At 38.7% G+C, this 21,695-nt stretch overlaps 1 protein-coding gene across 6 annotated transcripts in view; it reads left to right on the top strand.

The window, feature by feature from the left end:
* LOC122671317 (membrane-bound O-acyltransferase gup1) overlaps window positions 1–21,211 on the top strand; it is a 137,947-nt gene extending 116,736 nt beyond the window's left edge. For all 6 annotated transcript variants that reach the window (XM_043868461.1, XM_043868462.1, XM_043868463.1 and 3 more), the window contains 3 exons: window positions 20,805–20,880; window positions 20,967–21,016; window positions 21,111–21,211. In XM_043868461.1, the coding sequence (XP_043724396.1) occupies window positions 20,805–20,880; window positions 20,967–21,016; window positions 21,111–21,152 (168 nt within the window). In that variant the 3' untranslated portion in view covers window positions 21,153–21,211. The remainder of the gene's footprint in view (window positions 1–20,804; window positions 20,881–20,966; window positions 21,017–21,110) is intronic.
* The last annotated feature ends 484 nt before the right edge of the window (window positions 21,212–21,695 follow it).

Below are 21,695 nucleotides of genomic sequence, written 5' to 3'. Positions count from 1 at the left end.
TGTCACCTACCAGGGTCTGACTTTTGTCTACCCTCCACTGCAGCTTTTCGACCGAAACTTGTTGTGGCCTCTCTGAAGTATTGGATCTGTTTTCATTTCAAATTTCAAACATTATTTGTGTAATGACCCGAACCCGAACAAGGTAAAAGGTACTGCCCTCACGGGTGCTGATTAAATGATCTTCTATATACCTCGATTTATTATCACAACCCCCATCTAACATAACATACACAACGGAAGACTTACTAATTGGAGTTGGATATACTTCATAGTTCTAAAGAGTATTTACAAACAAACAGCGACACTGGTGGCAGATAATAGCATTCATTATCCAAAGGTTATTAATTTCTGTTACATTTCTCTTACTTCTTGAACATATCCTATCTATTCTTACAAACACAAAAGTATATTAGCAATCTTCATCGGCTACTCAGTCCCGTCTCTCAAGTTTATGCATCTGATAGACAAACATCCATTTGTATCTGATTCAGTATATACACACTGTCCTACCTTATCATCTGTAAAATCAACATATAGAATGGGATGAGCTAAAAGCCCAGTGAGGAGAATCATGCTATATAAATAATCATACTTATAAGGATATTCTTATATCTGAACAGTTATAAGCATCATATCTGAAGTAAAATCTAAGTCTGGTCATCTTGGTGTCCTGCCAATATGCACAATAATCTAAGGTTTTGCCAGCCAACCACAATCGTCTATTCTACTCCTGATTCAAGTCATCAACGCACTGGGGTGGAACGATGTGAATGTGATCGGTGATTCCCCTAGATACACGATCTACTCCCTTGTTCCAGTCACTGAAGCACTGGGGAGGACCATGCACTAGTAAATCACCTGTATAATTTATTGTCTCTGTCTCTGGTTATTGGTCTACTCTTTATTCCAGTCACCGAAGCACTGGGGAGGATTATAACCAGTTGTATCACGTATTACGTATTACATCTTCCCTCATCCAGTACCTAATCCTCTACTGGAAAGGAATGGCAGTCACAAGGGTTCTACATTTATTTCATTGTCATTCTTATTTCATTTCATACAAACTTATCATGTTACATTCTTATCATTTCACTTGTTCATGTTGAATCCTTGCATTCATTCATTCAAATACATGTTCATTGCTATATCCCACATTTGGATGGAGCGGAATCTCCGAAGATGGACCTCCAATTCTCGTTCTAGTGACATGATTTGGAAAGCCATCTCCTTTGATGTCTGTTCCAAGCTCCACATACTTCCTCATAGATCTCTTTTTTACACCCCAAGGAACAGGCACATTGTTTTATCCTGGGGATTAGATGTTTCTCTTTTTGCTCCGTAGCCTATCATCTTAAGGCTCGAGACTTGTATAGCTCCCCCCGTCCTTTTTTTTTGGGGGCTTTGGTAATGATATTTTATTCATCAAAAAACAAAGGGTGCATACCCAGTGATGAGGCTCCTGCTACTGCAAGGTCTAGGGAGGGGCACATGTACGCAGCCTTACCCCCACTTATTGTAGAGGCTATTTCCTTGTTCAAACCCACAACCACCAGGTTGCCATAGAGCAGCCTTACTGTTGCGTTGAGACCTACCCTCTTACAACTAAAACTTAGCCCTAATATAAAATGAAACAGCTTAAAACAAGGCTGGACTCATAGGACCGTAATCCATCCCAACTAAAACACTTCATAACAAATAAAATACAGAACAATTTTCTAACTAGACTAGCTAATAAAGTAAATGCTTTATTCTTACCTGCTACCCATATTTTAGGCCCATTAAAGTGCCCTATTACAATGAAAACCTATTGGACCAAAGGCCCAACATGTATAGAATCCATCCCAAGGATTATTTCCACTAAATAAGCCCATATTCGTGATTTATCTGTATCAACAGACCTTACCTACAAGATGAGAGGAAGCATTGGGAAGGAAGATAGTACAGTAAAATTGTGTATTCATACTACGGTGCCTTCCCTACGGTTCCATAATATATCTTCAGGTAAAAACAGGTTTTCTTTTGTTTTTGTTATTAGTTTGATTACTTATCGGTACTTGGTAGAGGTGGAACTTTTATCGGAGCATTAGGGGGTTGCACTTTGGCATGCTTACCTGATTGCGCCCAAAGCCCAACCAAGAAAAACCTGAGGTTGGGCTGGGTTTTTTAGGCCTCAGGTTGGGCCTGGGTTTAAAAAAAAAAAACTCCTAGCTGGGTTGGGCTTGGGTCAATGACTTGGGTAACGCAAAATCTGCCAGGGGCCAAGTTTGTAAAACCCCATAGAAACTCAAGCCTCTCATATATGACATATATACATATATTATTATTATTGTTATTATTGTGCATCAGGGAGGCAGCCAGCACTATATTCAGCCAATCCTCTTTTGCATGGATCCTTTCTTGAGTGTTCTATTATTATTAAGGTTTGCCAATGTCAGCTAGTGTGTGACCTTAAGCTAGGGTGTCCCCTGTAAGCGACACGCCGCATTAGAGCCCGTATGCGGTGACAAGTAGTCAAGGGATCTCATACAATGGTCATGTGCGGGTTAAGAATCTTTTCCATAAGCGTAGGATTAGATTAGCATCTTGGAACATTGGTTCCTTGACGGGTAAGAGTCTAGAAATGATTCATGTGATGAGGAGAAGAAGGATTGATATTGCTTGTATTCAAGAGACTAGATGGAAGGGTAAGAAAGCTAATGAGTTGGATGACTTTAAACTATGGTATACGGATGATCAAAGTAATAACAGTGGAGTGGGCATAGTAGTGGACAAATCTCTAAAGAATGATGTGGTGGATGTCAAAAGGCTTGGAGATAGGATTATATCCATCAAACTTGTGTTGGAGAAAGAGGTAGTCAATATTTTTTTTTTTCGGTGAATAAAAAATTCATTACCGAAATCCCGAAGGGAGGGGAGGAAAGAAAAGGGGGGAATACACAGGGATAAAGATGGGGGAGGGGATCCTATACAAACCACAAGCCACAGGCCTAGGGGGACTGGCTAAGAGAGCAAAAGAGTGAAGAATCTAAGCCCCAGGTAACCACAATGTGCCTGTTCCTTAGGGAATTTATAAGAGATTCATAGGGAAGCATAAAAATTCTAGAACTGTCATCGAAAAAGATGGCTTTCATAATCAGGTCAATGGATCGGGAGTTGGAAGTCCATCTACGAAGATTCTGCTCCATACAAATATGAGAGATAACAACCTTGAACACAAGCTTGCCAACAGTATCACAAATAGATCTACAAGAAAAGGACATATCAAGCCAATGCCACTCCCATGCGAAGGGAAGGGAATGCCTGTTCTGAGGCCAAATGGACTGCAGAGCTTTTTTCCAAATAGAGGAGGCTAGGGGGCGAGAAAAGAAAAGGTGATCAATGTCCTCGATACCATTCCAGCAAAGGCTATAGGAGGGGGAGACAGAGATGTGGCGGAGAATGAGGAAAGATTGGGTGGGCCGGCAAAGGTTTAGGGTTCTCCAAACATTGAATGAGAGTCTAGGGATGTAGCCTTTGAACCAAACAAGATTGCGCCAGGGGACAGACAGGCTATAGGGTCTAACAAAATCCCAAGCTGAGCGGGAGCTAAAAATACCATTATGGGGGGGGGGGGGATCCAGATTACTTTGTCTGAATGAGAGGGATGGGAAGAGGGGAGGGGGGGAGGGAGGCCCAGACTTGATTGAGACCGAGGGGGAAAGGGATAGAGGGGGGGACCAGGAACCATAGGAGATTATTTATAAGAGAGTGGCAGATTTGGGGATGCCAGTAGAGTAGACTGCTCGGGCACCTAAGATGTTGTAAAGGACTGCAGCGGGATGCCAAGGATCAAGCAAGAGGAAGGTGGAGGAACCATAGACCGCAGAGGAAGCCAATATTATTAGTGCTATTGGAATATGTACTCCAGAATACCCCCATGGTATTCTGGTCCTTCTGGGGTAGTTTTTATGTTATTAAGTGTAAGTCGGCTATGTGGGTTTTAGTCCCACATCGCCTATTTTAGTCTCTTGTAACTTTCCCTTTATTATAAATAGAGGGGCTTACCTATCAATTAATACAAGCAATTATTCTCTCATTCTCTCTTTTCTAGCCCACGATTCTTCCAACATGGTATCAGAGCTGGTCTGATCTTGGTTAGAAAAAGAGAAAAAACCCTACTCCATCTCTCCCATCGACTTCTCCTTCTCTCTCTCTCTCTCTCTCTCTCGGCTTCTCTTTCTCTGGTTTTCTTCTTCTTCTCCTTGTAAGGGGGCAGCACTAATGAGGTAAAATCCCTGACCAATGATTTAGTTGCTGCCCTCCTCCATTCTATCTACTTTTTTATAGTAAAATACTGCTGGAATCATCTTTACGATTTGGGGTTTTCCAGAATTTTTTGGAGATCGACTTCCTATTACTATTGTAGGCTGACCTTCCACCATTGGAGCTCCCTATGTTCCCTTCTCCAGCCCCTTTCTACCCTATTCCATTATCCTCATTCCCTATTTCCTTTTTCTCCAAGCTTTAATTAATTTCAGCCACCATACCATAATCAATCTCAACTTGTCAGAGTTTTTCAAAACCCTAACTCCAATCGATTTTGGTGTTTCCTTTTTCAGATGCAACTGATCTTTTGGGGGTGATTCCCTATTACTACAAGCCCTACTCGACCTAAGTTTGGACCCTTTCTGATGGGTGGTTTTGTTTCTACAACAAAAATTCCTTAACCTGCTAATTTGGTTACCTGCCAAAAACTCTGACTTTCAGGTTTTAGTTTTTGCTAATTTTTGGATGGCTGATTACTCCTACTTCAAAAACCAATCGACCTCAATATTGCACCTATCCAAGTTTTTTTAAAGACCCCTACCCCAATCGATCTCTTCTTTTTAGGGTTTTCCAAAACCCTGATAAAAATCGATTTGGGCTAGAGATGTTTACGGCTGTTCAAGTGCTTTGGAGGTGGTTCTAACATTAGAAGAGAACTCTCCTTCATCAGTTCAAGGCTTGAAGAAGATCCTTTATGCTGGTGTAGTGCTGTAATGCTGCCCTGCTCTACCTCTGCGATTTTTTGGAGTCTCTCCCCTTTGAAGATCAGGTCTCACTCTTACTAGAGATTGATTGTTCACCTTGGAGGTTTCATTCTAGCTACCTTGGTCAGCATCTATTACATGTCTACATCAGCAGTTACAGCCCCCTTTCCCTAAATCGATCTCAATTTCAGGGTTTTCTAAAACCCTGACAACAATCGATTTTAGGGTTAGGGTTTTCCCATCAAGTTCATATTTTGAGGAGAGTCTTATACATATCAGAGGAGTATTCAATCCATATTTCAGCATCATTCATCAGTTATTTTTGGAAACAATTCAGGTTCATTCTTCTGGCTCGATTTTTTCAATTATCAACCTATTTTCCTTGTTCTTATGTAGCTGGCTGCTTCAACTACCTATTGGATCTACTGAGTGATTATCTTATATTTGCTGGTTCTATTTGATTGGCTTCTGTAAGCATGACTGGTTGACTTGTTACTGCTGTCTTTATGTGGACTACTGCTGCCCTATTATTGAGACTGAGTATCCTACTATTGGAGATCGAATTTCTTTCATTATTGAAGACTCGAATCTACTAACCTGGAGATCAGCTTATTTGGGATTACAACAGTGTGTTCCAAGGTTATTGGTTGCAACTACGAACCTATTCAGTTATGTGAAGCTTTTCTGGTTCATATCCGGCTCACTTTGAGAGCTTGATCCTAGCATTGTTCACAAATTCAGATCTGATCCAAGTTTTTTCTGTCCAAATATCTTCATCAGTTCTATTTAGCATGTGGGAGTTTATAGTTTGGAATTTTGCACACTAGTACTTCCTTGTGTGAAAATCAATCAAGTTTTTACAGAATGGTACTTTCTCCGTCTACAAATTAGACCTGGTTTTTTATAATTCAGATATGATCATTGGAGATTGGTGTTTTGGAATTAGTTTGATCGATTGAAAGAAGGTTGTAAATTACTGTGTTGCTTTGTCCATGGTTCATTATCCCACTACTTCTTTTCACTTCACCACCTAACAAACCATACCTTTGGCATATACCCATAACCACCTTGGAAGTTTATGGTATTCTCTAAATTGCCATTTCTTCTCTTTCCATTACCCTTGGCACCTTTTGGACAATTTTGGAATATTATGTTTTTGCCCTATCACTTACATCATCTCTGTTCTGTCCACGTGTACTACACGTGAGGGGGGGATTATGTACAGTATACTGCAGCCATTGCAGGAACACTTAGTGCAAAACATGGAAGATCAGAGTTTTCACCATTGCCAATGGGTATCTACTTTGTTATTGGGTTGAGTTTGCTGTAAGGGGGAGATTGGTATTAAAGTATTGAAGATGTTTGGTTATTACCTGCCTAAATGAGGTTCTACAGTTGGGTTGATTTTTTCCGCTACTTGATTTTTTCTGCTGCTTGATTCATCTGCTCGCTACCCTAGTTACTTATCTTCAAGAATATCATTTAGAGATTCATCACTGGATAGCAATAGAAGATCGGTGAAAGCTGCCTTTTTTGGAAGACATTCCAGTCCCGGTTTGCTGATCAAGTCTGCCCAAGTTTTGAAGATCTATTTTTTCAAGTTCTTGAAGGTTTATTTGGGAGCTGTATTCGTCTTGAAGCTGGATTCTGCTACAACTTATTTTTTCCCATTTTGTTCAAGTTGGGCATGAGTACCTTGTATGCACCAACTTGAGGGGGAGTGTTAGCGTTATTATGGAGTTCTTTTTTTCTTTAGTTCAAGTTGGATTTTCTTTCTTTAATTCTTTGTATAATCCAGCTTGAGGGGGAGTGTTGGAATATGTACTCCAGAATACCGTGGGGGTATTCTGGTCCTTTTGGGGTAGTTTTTATGTTATTAAGTGTAAGTCGGTTATGTGGGTTTTAGTCCCACATCGCCTATTTTAGTCTCTTGTAACTTTCCCCTCTATTATAAATAGAGGGGCTTACCTATCAATTAATACAAGCAATTATTCTCTCATTCTCTCTTTTCTAGCCCATAATTCTTCCAACAAGTGCCTACGCACCCAAAGTAGGATTGGACATAAGTAGTAAGTCACAGTTCTGGGAACACTTGAATGGATTAGTGCAACATATTAGTCAAGGAGAAAAGATTATTATAGCGGGTGATCTGAATGGACATGTAGTGAGAGATCGTAGAGGCTATAAATGTTACAGCTTGGCATATTTTTTACCCGAATCCAAATGTAGGTCCGGTACCCAAGGTCGTAGCACCGTGTACGTTATGGAATGTTGGTTGGGTGTTCGAGCGAGTAGATGAAGAAGATGGAACCCTTGTGTCAATACGTCACCTACCGATAAAACGTCGGATACCTCCCCCGTGCAATTGCAAGGTTCACCACCAAATGTACCGATCACGTTAAGCAATCTTAATTGTGTATCGGGTATTTTAGGAATATAAATAATGTTAGGAATGGGTTAAAGCGCAAAAACACCGATGCTCGGGGTGTCCCGACACTTGGATAGCATAGAACCATCCACTAGTTGATGGCACAGGTCGACACCTTACATCGATCAGTGCTACTGTCATTGCAGATCTTGGTCTTTGGAGCGTAGGGCCCAGTGTCTTGAGTTGGGGATCTCGCCCCCGCATCCCAATTACCTAGTAAGAATATTTTCTCGACAATATTAGGTATGCGGGACTCGCGTTTCCGGCCGTGTACGCGGGATCGGATTAATAAAATCGGATTTGGGGTTATATGGGTTTATTTCCAAATCTACCCTTGGGACCACTATATCGTACTATATTATAAATGTAGAAACTCAAAAGTAATGGCAAATCTTTTCATACCAAAAATATCCTTAAACAATATCAATAAGCCTAAAAAAATATCCTTGATTAATTATTAATTATTAATTGTTATAATTTTCAGCTAAATTAAATTCTTCCTCAATTAATAAAACCCCCCTCAATGTTACATTAATTATTTTTTATAAAAATTAATGGACCAATCGTTTCCCTACACAGTTTTCTCACGTTTTTTCAGATAAATTCAATAAGAGATAATTATTATTAATTAGAAATTAGAAATTATAAAGAGAGTAAAATAATCTCATTTTTCATTGAACAATGTATAAAACCCCACTTTCCTATGTATAAAATAATCCAATCTTATCTTACTAAAAAAAAATTTACAATAATCCATTATTCCTTGAACAATCGATAAATCCCCCCTCAATTAATTGTTATAATTTTGAAAATGAACTTCATTAATTATTAATTATTAATTGTTATAATTTTCAGCTAAATTAAATTCTTCCTCCATTAATAAACCCCCCTCTATGTTACATTAAGTATTCTTTTATAAAAATTAAGGGACCAATAGTTTCCCTACTCAATTTTGTCACGTTTTTTTCAGATAAATTCAATAAGAGATAATAGTTATTAATTAGAAATTAGAAATTAGAAAGAGAGTAAAATAATCCCATTTTTCGTTGAACAATCTATAAAACCCCACTTTCCAATGTATAAATAATCCCATCTTATCTTACCAAAAAACAAATTTACAATATTATCCATTATTACAAAATTTATCTTTTGTAATAAATTTGCAGACTTTAATGGGAATGAGGTAAATTACTTGGCTTCAAATTATAACATGTAAATCTTGTATGGATTATAGAGAAAGTTAATATAATATTTTAATCATAATTGACGGTGCTTTTGAATTGACAGAAAAAAATGTTAAAGATGTTATGAACAACATTCTAAAGTGTTATTGCTAGATCTGGATGATACAATTGATTTTAAGCTAGAATTATAGTTTAAATACTACTCAATGTTTTTACTATGACACAATGAAAAATTTATATATTATAAACTGAAAAAAAGTTTTAAAGAAATAAAAGAAAAAATGGATTACTATAATGTTTGTTTATATAAATAATTTTATTATTTAAATAAAACATCTAAAATGTTGGGTGTTCATTTCGGTGATTCATACATGAAAAAAAACAAATGCAACTTTACTAGTGTATATAAAAGCCAAGTCCACTAAAAACCCATTCAGCTATTACCAACGTTGAACCCATTATATATATATATATAAAACAACAACAACTGAGCTAAAACCCATTACCAAACAAACCCTTAAACCCATTTCCTATATAAACAAAACTAAAGACCAAACCCATTTTACCTATTCATTTCTCAACTGAAAACGTGGAAGCAGAGAAGAAAAAGAAGAAGAAGAAGAGAAAGAGGGAAGGAAGAGGAGAGAAAGCCTAAGCATAGTCTCCCCAAATTGAGGTAAACCTCTATACCTAACCGAATTTCCCTCTTTTAACCTATTCTTGGCATAGAAACTATCTTATAATTCTGATTTGATCCATGGTTTGATTATCCTATCATCCCAACTCTTGATCTCAGTTAGAAACCATACGATTTATCCAATTCCTCTCACGCATGTATGGTTCAAGCTTTAAATCTGAAACCTACCTAATTACCATTTCCTTAACCTTGATTTCATGCTGTAATTCTGTTGTATAATGGGAAAATTAGCAATCTAACACCTTACATGATGGATTTGGATGCTTGGAACCCAATTCCTTTGTATTTACTGTTATCCAAACCTAATGGATCTGTCAAATTCTGTTCCTGAACTTGGGATTTAAATTGGAACCATGGATTATCAATTATCATCTAAGGTTAAATGAAAATCTATTTGGAAATCATGAAATTAGACTTAAAACCTTCTTGCAATGTTCGATCCTTGATCTCTGACCTTACCTAAATTTTGTTTTAATCATTAAGGGTGATCAATTCATGTCTTTTTACACCAAAATACAGCAATTGAAAATCCCAAATTCATATGAATTATTATCTATTATGTTTTTGTAGGAATTCATTTAGAAATCCAAGAATTGATGTTAGATCAGCACATGCATGTGAAATTCTGATTCTTTAATTTAACCCAACCATGTTCTAATCCAGTAAATAACAAATTCCTTTTCTATATGCTGTATTTGAATGTTTGGAAACCCAACCTTTACCATGCATGTTCAATCTGATCTCTGTGATCAAATCCTAACCATAATTGAGGATGGATTTCACTAACTGCTATCTGGAATGCCTTGTTTTGAACAACCAAAACTCAGTTCTGCCTTGTATGTCTGTGTATGTGAGATTGAGACCAAAACCCCTTGCAAGCAGCCCAAAATCCCATTTCAAAATTGTTTTTGTGAAATTCTGAGCAGCTGGCAGATTGACCCATCGACAGTCCACAGAGCACATCTACCTCAGTAAAAATTGAAAATGAATGATTCCAGTTTTGTTTGAAAATAGACTTGTAGTACTTCATTTTTGTAGAAATAGAGATTGTCCAATTCTATTTCTATATGGATCAAAGTAACAGATAAAGATGAATGATATCTTTGAACCCAAAACTGTGTACAGCAACTTCTGGCCTAATTTGAGTCACCTTCTCATGAGATTTTGGAGAAGGTATAAGAACAAAAGATTTGGGAATTTCAGTTATCTTACCAACGCAAAAAGATTCGGCACAAACGGAGGCCTATCAGCCGAGATATAGCTAATTTACTGAGCATAGGTCATCCTGCCAGTCGAGCTGAATTGCCTCCAACTCTGATTGGTTAATCAGAGTAGTCAATCCATTACCCAGTCTGATTGAACAGCACTGCTGTCTCCCATGTTTTTAACTTCTAATCACCCCAAATCAAGTCCCAAGTATTCCTTGGGATTCCTAAGGCCCCCAAACATAATTTAATGCTATTCCATTGATCAATCACTATAGGTTAGGACCAAATCATCGCAGTGAAGGCTAGCGGGAACTTTTAGAGATCGGATTCAAGTTTTTACTTTTGGATTAACAAGTTAAGTGGGAATAAACATTGAAATCTTTTGGGATTGTTTAATGCATTCTAGATTTAGTTGTTAGGAATCATGAATATATATTTAAATACTCTTTTTTTTTTTGAAATGTTTTGTTGATCTTCTTGATTAATACTTATGGATATGGAATGGTGGAATATGAATGATATAATGTGGAATGGTTGTGATGTGAATCTTGTGTGTTAGAATAGATGTCGTAGTCGGATTGGAAACGAGAGGTATGGTGTGCCGTAGTATGGGATGTGGGAACATTGTACACCTCGAACTATGTCATTTAAACTGCATATGGCTAGGAATGTCATTCCCTGATGCTACAACCCTTACCAGTAGGGGTTCAGGTGTTAGTGATCATAATCCCCTGTTACTGAGGAGTGTGATGGTACGCCGGGATGAGGTTTAGGCTATGATTATCGGGCGTTTACCCGCGGGGGGATCTTGAGGATTACGATCGGTGTGGGCTCCATACAACAATTGAGGTTACGTCTCGGGGAAGTGAGAAGGAACCGAGAATGTTTTCTCCAGTTGTTGGCGTAGCACAGACTTAGTGACTAAGACTTTTGATAGGTGGAATTAAGAATAAAATTGAATTCATGCACATAGGATTTTGTTTGAATATGCTTGTGTGGTTTATCTTTCGCTTACTGGGCTCAATGGAGCTAATCGCTGTGGAATTCTTTCTTTTAGATGATCCTACAGGTGGATATTATGGTGGCGGGGAGGATAATTTCGAGCGAGAGAATAATGATAATGGTGTATATGCTGGTTTGGACCGAGAGGGGTCACTGCTCGATCAAGGTGTCCCAGGAGAATATGAACTGATGACAAAGACTACTCTTTTTGTTTCTTTCTGATGTTTATATAGGTTTTGGTGGACTTAGTCCATTGTACATATTCCTAGATGTTAGTTACTGGCTTGATGGTTTGATCACTATAAATTCAGGCAGTTTGGGGAAGAAAAATAGGAAGATAGACAATGTGTGTATATAACTTGTAAATATTTTCTTTTGGCGTACTCTGACAATGAAACTTTAGTTTTATTTCAAGCTTTTAATTGCTTTTGACGTATAATTACTGCATCTGGATCCTGGAAGTGTTTGAATACTTAGGGCATTCAGGTCAACCATCGAATCCTCCTAGGAGGTGGTTTCGAGGTGTAGCAATAAAGGCGTGCATGGAGGTTATGGATTTGGAGAGAAGAATGAGGAGGGTATCTTAATTTTGGATTTGCAGTTGCTTATAATCTATCCATTGTAAACACCTACTTTGAAAAGAGAGAGGAGCATTTAGTCACTTAAGGAAGCATAGTTGTCAAGGCATTGCCATGGTTCAAAATTTCGCGAAATTTCGCCGATATATCGGTAAATTTCTGTAATTTCGAACCTATCGAGACAAAATGGCATGGCGAAAGGAAAAAAGTCCATATTTCGGACCATTTCAGCATATTTCGATGATATACCGAAATATCGCTGAAATGTTACAAACCTCCCCACGTGACTCATTAAAGCCCCCTTATAAATGCCACATTTCGCTGTTAATGGTCGAAATATCGACCGAGAGCTGGGCAAAAGCACATTTTGGTGGTTTTTCTTCGTTTCCACTCTTCCAACTTGGATTCTAAGCATCTTGTGCCTTGTTCTTCATCTTTTTCGACAGATCATCACCGGAAACATGTCGGAAACACCTCCTACCAAGATTGTGAAGGATTTTTCACTGTTTAAGATATTTTTTTTTCCTCTAAAATTATTTTTTCCAAAATATTATGTTCAAGAGTTGTTGGATGGTGATGATATTTATATATGTTAGACACCGAGGGCTGATCTACGACCTTACGATGTCTAAAGTTTTTTTACATATGTATTTTATATTGTTTATTTTCTGATTTTAAAAATTGATTTTCCAACAACAAAAATAGGAAAAAACTAGGGGTAATATAAATTGGATGGAGATCAATTAAATATATGTTAGACACCAATGGTCGATCTACCGCTTCACTGTGTCGAAAATATTTTTTTGCCCATAAATAATTATTTTTATTTTCGGAAATGAAGAAAAATTTTTAAAAATTAAAAAAAAAAGAGGAATAAATAAAGAAAAATATTAGGTTTTGGTTTGAAAAATCATGAAAAAATATGAAAGTAATTTCTACATGGTTTTTATGTGCATTAGATATATATTATGTTCAATCATTTTGGTTTTGTTGTGTTAAATATTTATATGAAAATTATTTATAAAGAATTGTTTTGAATGTTGAGAAAAATATAAAGGTTAGGGGAAAAATATTAAATAGCTATACAATTGTTTTAGTATTCTCAAAGTCTCAATTGAAGTGTTTCTACATTAAGTTTTTAATCATTTGTTTTACTTACATTGCAGTAAACAAGTATTATTATGGCGGATCGTGAAAGACAACGTGCGAAAGGAAAGCAGAAGGTAGGGGAAAGTAGTCAACAGAGGGAGCAGAGAGAGCAAAGGCCAGCCAGGCAGCCTAGGGGTGACATTGCATTGTTACATGGCACTCCAATTGATGGGGATAAGACAAATCACAATGTAACTATTGTCACATGAAGTTTTTGGGAGGTGGGTCTCGTAGACTTAAAACAACATCTGACTGGAGGATCTAAAGATGTTGTAGGTTGCCATATGGTCCCTACTCAAGTAACTAGGGAAGTTGGTGACAATTTGAGGGAAAAGAATAAGAGGAAGGCTGACAGGCAGAGGGTAAGGGAACAACTTGAGGAGGCAGTGAGGAGTTCAATGGGAGGAGGAGAAGGAGAATACCATGATGATGATGACGGTGATGACCCCATCTATGTGCCTGATGATATATAAACACCACAGGAGGATAGGGACTTTCGACGGTCTGTTTCGAGTAAAGTTTGTTTTAAGATGATCAGCAGAGACAGAGAGTAGGGGGTAGTGGAGGAGCAGGCACATCTGGAGGTTCTAGAGTTGGTGGGTTGTTGAATCCTTTTAAAAGATCACAAAGTATGAAGGCAACTCCAACACCTCTATTGGTACCAGTACCACCATCAGCATCAGATCCTAAACTACATAGGAAGAAGGGAAGCACTCAACCAAAAATTCAAAGGAGCATGGTAGAATATGAAGGGATTAGTGAAAGAGTCAATAGCTAAGTGGATGCTATACCATACCATCCCAGCAAACACCGCACAAGGCCCCCATTATGATACCATGATTGATACAATTACAGAGGCTGGCCCAGGGTTTAAGGGCCCCACCCCATATGAGGTAATGAATGTTTATTTACCTCAACAAAAGTCGGAGATTGATGAGTACATTGGTGAAATGAGGAGTATGTGGGAGACATATGGGGTGACTATAATGGCAGATGGTTGGACTGGGCCTACAAGAAAGTCCATCAATTTTATGGTCTATTGTGATGGGAGGACAGTTTTCCTCAAATCGGTGGATGCATCCAAAGACATAAAGGATGCAAAGTACATTTATAGATTATTGAAGGAAGTGGTTGAAAAAGATGTAGGAATAGAGAACGTTATCCAGATTGTAACGGATAATGGAAGCAACTTCAAGAAGGCCAGTGAGAAGATGATGAATAACAGTAAGTACCGGCTCTTCTGGACTCCTTGTGCGGCCCTTGCATTCATCTAATGCTGAAGGATATGGGGAAGTTAAAGTTGGTGAAGACTGTGGTGGAAAGTGCAACTGTGCAAGACAAGTCTCCAACTTTGTATACAACCATTTCTTTGCACTAAATCCATTGAGGGAAAAATATGGAGGTGACTTGGTGAGGCCGGGCATCACTAGATTCGCCACAAACTACATTGCCCTAAAAATCTTTGAGACAAAGAAGGTCGGGCTGAGATCTATGTTTGCTTCTCAGGAGTGGTTTAAAAGGAAGGATTCCAATACCGCAAGTGGGAGGGAAGCACAGACAACCATATCCTCTAAGGAATTCTGGACAAAGCTAGGCAAAGTGGTGAAAGTTTTGGAGCCAATAGTTGAAGTTCTACATATAGCGGACTCCGCTCTCAAGGGCCCCACCATGCCAGTCCTATATGCAGCCATTGACTTGATGAAGGATAGTGTCTACAATGTGGCTCTTCGTAGTAGCAAACACTTCTTGGATATTATCAGTGCTCGCTGAGAGAATCAACTTATGCATCCACTGCATAAGGCTGGTGAGTAATTTTGTTTATGTAACTAATTCATATCTTAGTTATATTACTAATTACCTATGCATTTGACAATATCTCATTTCTATATGTCAATTTTTAGCATACTACTTGAACCTCAAGTATCAATATAATAATTGGCTTGGGTTGGATAGTCAACTTATTGATGTTATGAAACAAGTAGTAAAACAGTTGGAGCCAGATGGTACACTACAATCTATATGCAACAATGAGATGAGTCTTATAATTCATTTGGAATATAATTAGTAAGTTGTAATTAGTTAATGAGTCATTACTAATTTTTCACATGGGTATAGATGAAGATTTTTAGGGATGCATTGGGGAGTTTTGGAACCAATATTGCAATACAAGGCAGAGAATGCGGTGATGCCGGTACTCAATTCAATATCTTATTCTTTTAAATTACATATGTATTGAAAGTTAAAAATTGTGAAAATTTTGACACATCTTTTTTTGTTGTAAACTTGTAATGCAACTGAATGGTGGGTGTTGTATGGGGAATCGGCTGAGAATTTAAGGAGAATAGCAATCAAGGTCCTTGCCCAAACATCTTCCGCATCTGGATGTGAGAGGAACTGGAGTACGTTTTCGCTCATCCACTCCAAGAGGCATAACAGATTGGGTTCCGAACGTCTATCTGACATGGTGTATGTGCACTACAACTTGAGGCTGAAACTACAACACATATGCATGGGACATGAGGGGCAAAGGGGCACTATTGACTTCGCCGACGTCTTTCAGGTTGACTCAGATGATGAGGACCCTATTATAGATTGGGTGAGGGATAGAAGTGAGTCGGTGTTGGATCAAGAGGTAGGCCAGACCCCATGATAGCTTCTGAGATGGGTGCTAATGTGGATGACTATATGGCTGACGAGGGTCAAATACACGCACGGGAAGCATCACCCATACCATTCCAGCCCACATGTGGCAATGCTGATGAGGAGGATGACTGGTCTAGGTCCTCGAATCAGACTCAGACTGGAACTGATGGAAGTGATGGTGATGGTAATGATGATGGCAGTGATGATGATGATGGTGGTGGTGAAGAATTTGATGGAATGCGAGAGCATTATGTGGTAGATGAGCAGACGGCACCTGTAGAGCCAGTCCGATCCACCGGAGAAACACAATTTGATCATACCACACAATATACTGACCATGGTGCACGTGAGGCCACACCTGCACCCGCACCCTCACATATCCCATTATCATACACTAGGAAGCATAGGGGTCGGCAGACATAGGCTGCTGATTATATAGATATTGATGAGTTTTCTAGCTCTGTTGGCGGATTAAGTATGGGTGATAGGGAGGGAGGATCGAGTGGGCATTGGCATGCCCCATCTTTTGACGCACATACCACTCCATTGTCATCAGATTATAGTGCATCACAATGTCATGGAGGATATGGATATGGATATAAGCAGCTCGTTGGGGACTATGACTCCCAGTCCCAGTACCAGCCCCAGGGACGTACTGGATCATCTTTTGTGGATGGCATCTTTTCATACCCTAGCTACCCAACTCACCAGCCATACATGCTGCCGGCGTCGACATCACATCATACTGGATCAGTGAGTAGTCATGGTTCTTCTTCACAGTCACAGATTGGTCACCAATATCCTAGGATAGGTTACCTTCAGTATGTTGATGACTCCATTTACATAGCAATTGTGGATGACTACACTCGTTTCTTCTCCGAAACTATACCGTGGTCCACGTATGTCCTTCAGACAGAGAGCAATGGACGTCGACTCCAGCGGAGCATGAGTAGGGTCAATCCAGGAAGGCATAGCAATTATTATTAGGATTTGTTTCATGACAGTTGTGAGTCTTGTGATTTGAGTCTTGTGACTTGTTACTTGTGAACTTGTGACTTTGTGTATTGATTATTGAGTATTGAACTAATGACTTTATGCACTTATGAATTTTTTAGTTTAAAATTTAAACTAAATGCTACATTTGACTTTATATTTTATTCATTACTTTGTTTCAATTTGTTATTATGTTTTTGAGTACTTATACAATGTGTATTTAACTATTTATACATCAGGGTCCGACCGTATACTGCCAATCAAGGGTGCAAACCCAAAACACCACTTTGAGTTTACTTTTTTGCAATATGAAGGTTTAAATGTGTTTATTTAACTTAAATAAGGGTGTACATGAAGTATCAGGCCTTAATATGGCCAAAAACCCACCGAAATGGACTGCCGAAATATGGCAGAAAAAATACCATATTTTGGCGAAATTTTGGTAAATTTCGAATATTTCGAATATCTCGACCAGCCCGAAATGGCGAGCTATCGCGAGATCTTGAACTATGCGCCGCCAAGCCGTCCAGGCGCTTTGTTGACTTGGGCGCCTTGGACGCCTACTTGGTGTCGCCTTGATTTTTTACCCTCTCCAACGCCTTGGATTGCCTAACCGCCATGACAACTATGTAAGGAAGTAGACATCATAATAGCCAAATAGATTTCTTCCTAACTAGAAGGTCTGACATATTGTTTTGCAAGGACTGTAAAGTTATATCAGGGGAGAGTTTAACCACTCAACATAAATTGATGGTCATGGATATGTGTCTCATTACGTAGGATCGTAAGATAAGGGAGCCTATTTGCCCTAAGGTATAGTGGTAGAGCTTAAAAGGAGACTCCTTGAAGTCATTTACTGACAAAGTGGTCAAACGAGGAAAGTGATAGTGTGAGGGAGACACTAATTCGATGTGGAACGAGATGTCTGCATGTATTAAGAAGTTGCTAAAGAGGTCCTAGGGGAATCGAAAGGAAAACGTCATTCCCATAGGCAGACTTGGTGGTAGGACAATGAGGTCCAAATAGTCGTTTAGACTCAGAAAGTTAGTTTTAAGCCATGTCGAAGGACTAAGGATGTAGAATATTTAAAAAGGTATAAATCTGCTAGAATGATGCTAAGAAGATTATGGGGAATGCAAGGGAGAAGAAATATGAAGATCTCTATGAAATCTGAATACTAAGGAAGAGGAAAAAGCTATCTATAAGATGGCTAGAATGAGTGAAAGGATGCGTAGAGATTTCGACAATTTTAGATGTATTAAAAGTGATGATGGTAGAGTCCTAGTAAGGGATGAGGACATCAAGGAGAGATGGGAAGATTATTTCTACAACCAACTTAGGGTTTTTGAAGTAAAAGTAGGGTTTTTGAAGTAAAAGAAGTACTAAGAAAGATGAAGATAGCCAAGGCTTCAGGCCCAAATGGGGTCCCAACCATAGTTGTCAAGGAGTCGCCTAGGCCTAGGCGCTGCCAAGGTGTCCAGGCGCCTTGGTCACCTAAGCGGGCACCTTGGATGCCTTAGTCGCCTACTTGGTGTCGCCTTAACTTTTTTACCCTCTCCAACACTTTGTGTCGCCTAACCGCCGTGAAAACTATGGTCCCAACAGAAGTGTGGAAGAGCCTAGGAATCTATGGCTTATCTTGGCTAACTAAGCTGTTTAGTAAGATTATGTGCACTAGGAAAATGCTAGATGAATGGAGGAGAAGCATTGTAAACTCGATTTACAAAAATAAAGGCAATATCCAGAGTTGCAATAACTATAAAGGCATAAAACTAATGAGTCCTACTATGAAATTATGGGAGAGGGTTATTGAAACATACTTGAGAAAAGAGACTACTATTTCGGAGTCAATTTAGTTTTATGCTAGGAAGATCCACAACAAAAGCTATCCACCTACTTTGGAGACTCATGGAAATATTTAGAGAGAGCAAGATGGATCTCCGTATGGTCTTTGTTGACCTAGAAAAAGCTTATGACAGAGCTCCTAAAGATTTAATCTGGCATATTCTAGGAAAGAAGTGGTTCAAGTAAATGTGTGGACATAATTAAAGATATGTATGATGGAGTGGTGACTAGTGTAAGAACCATAGGGGGTCAAGGTAGTGAATTCCCAATTACAATTGGGTTACATCAATGATCAGCTTTAAACCCTTATTTGTTTGTGCTTATCATGGATGAGTTAACCAGGGACATCCAAGATAAGACCCTTAGTGCATGCTTTTTGCTGATGACATTGTTTTGGTGAATGAGATGAGTAGGAATTAACGCCAAGCTGGAGTTATGGAGATCAACCTTGGAATCAAAAGGTTTTAAGATAAGTAGAACGAAGATGGAATATATATTGTGTAATTTTAGTAACACCGGGACAAATAATGAGGGGGTGAAAGTTGGTGAGATGGAGATTCTCCAAAGTGTTATTTTCGGTATTTGGGATCAATCATCAATAAAGAAGGTAATTTTTGCTTTGTCTACATAGTTATTGAACAGAAAGTGGACTCCGCCCCAACAATCAAACTACTATACCCTTAATAGAGTCAAGGCAATGGAGCTCGTAGATCAGCTCGACCACCGGGAGAGAGTGCTCTACGATCAGCTCGACCACATAGTAGATGATGTTTCACAGAGAATTGAAGTAGGATGGATTAAGTGGAGAGGTACATCTGGAGTGTTGTGTGATCGACGGATTCCTTTAAAGCTTAAAAGAAAATCTTGCAGGACAGTCACACGACTGGCTATGATGTATGGCACGGAATGTTGGGCTGTTAAGAAGCGTCATATATATAAGCTAAGTGTAGTGGAGATGAGGATGCTGAGATGGATGTGTGGTAAAACTAGGAAGGATAAAATAAGTAATGATCATATTAGAGCTGATTTGGGAGTAGCCCCGGTTCAAGATAAGCTACGAGAAAGTCGTCTGAGGTGGCATGGCCATGTTCAACAGAGGCCTTCAGATGCTCTAGTTCGGAGGAATGACTTGATTCAGATTGAAGGTAGTAAAAGAGCTAGGGGCAGGCCAAAAATGACCTTAGGAGAAGTAGTCACGAAAGACATGTATAGCTTAGGTCTTGTTTCAAGTGTGACGTAGAATAGAGCTGATTGGAGGGCAAGGATCCAAGTAGCCAACCCCAGTTAGTTGGATTAAGGCTGAGTTGTAGTTGTTGTGTTCTTTTTCTTTTTACTATTGTTATTAATAGTCTATCTTGCAAGTATCCATGTAGCCGAACCATTTAGTTGGGATAAGGCTGAATGTATACATGTATTACATAGTGAGACCAACAACAACAACAACAAAAAACTCAGCCTTATTCCAACTTAATGGGGTCGGCTACATGGATCCAAACGCAACAAAGGAAAACTGAGTTACTCTTATGGTGGTGGAGCTTGCTACTTGCTCTTGAGCTTATATAGGTAATTAGTTTAGAGATTATTTTGGAAGAAAAGGAAGAAGTTAATTTTCTTTTAAATGTGTTTGGATTTACTAATGGATGATGGTATATATTCAATGTAAATGCACCTCTTTGTTTCGAGTTTATTGCCAAAGTCCCCAGTATTCTTGACCTCATAAAATCGGCCAAAAGCTGACCAAACCCAAGACAGCCTGAGCAGACTGCAGGCTTAAATAATTTTGATTGGGTTGGGCTTGAACTCAACAATCCCAAACTTGACATCAGGTTATGCTTGGGTAGGGGCTGTGCTTGACTTCCTAGACATTGGGTCGGGCTTGGGCCACCCTGCGGCCTGTGCACCCCGGTCAACAGACCACCTAGAAAGCATAACTAACATTTTGTTTGCACATAGAAGATGCAGTGAGATATGTTATTATATCTTTGTTTTCAACTCCTAGATTTGTGTTAATTCTTCTGGGATATATATATATATTTTTCCCCTTCATAAAATCAGATCACTTCTACAGGTTGCCAACCTTGTTGGTTATGTTATTGGACCATCAGGTGGCAAATGGTTGATTAATCGGTTCCTTCAGAAAGATGGTATGAATACTCCTTCCTTCTCTGAAAACTATGTAATAGAGTCATAGACTACAGATATTCTCATGCAACTTCCCAATGTTTTACAGGAATACCTGTTCTTGGTGGCATGTTTGCTACATTTTATGTTGGAACCAAGGTATATAACTAGAAGCATTTTAGTCATTGAACTGGCATTAAGTAATTGTCTTGTTTTAGTTACAGTATAGGACATGGTTTTGTTGTTTTTGCAGCTTATGTTCTACATTCGTGATGCAAGGCAGAGATCAGTTTAAAGGTCAATCCAAATTTGAGGTCAGTTTGAAGTAACTTGTGGTTTATTAGAGTGTTGATGCACACATGGCATACATGTCGGGGTCTCAGGCGTAGCTAGGAGACCTCCATGTTGGAGTGGGTCCCACTTGTTAGATTGTGACCATGCAATCTAATGGATCCTTTTGGAAAGTCAAAATTTTGGCAAACGGTCCGGAGAAAATGCCCGTGCTACTGATGGTATAATTATCTGCAAAATCTCATTAATGGATTATGTTGAATGGCTGGTCCAGACTCATCTTTGTGCTGAATATTTGTTAATCCCAATTTGCTGCTCTTGTTCACAAGTACTGTCTGTATATTGAGCTCGACTTGCTCTTTGAATTTGTTTTTAACAAAATTGTGATAATGTCAAGTTTGAAAGTGAAGAAATATATATAAGTAAGAAAGAAAATTAATTATTCTATTTGATTATTTATCCTAAATAACAATAAGTGGCCACAAATCCTTGAGCATATACCTCTTCTTCTCGTAAAGTGGATTTTCCATTGATGCAACAATTAAAA

Source organism: Telopea speciosissima, chromosome 8 (assembly GCF_018873765.1).
Source record: "Telopea speciosissima isolate NSW1024214 ecotype Mountain lineage chromosome 8, Tspe_v1, whole genome shotgun sequence".
NCBI lineage: Eukaryota > Viridiplantae > Streptophyta > Magnoliopsida > Proteales > Proteaceae > Telopea > Telopea speciosissima.
This window is presented reverse-complemented; position numbering and strand designations above follow the sequence as displayed.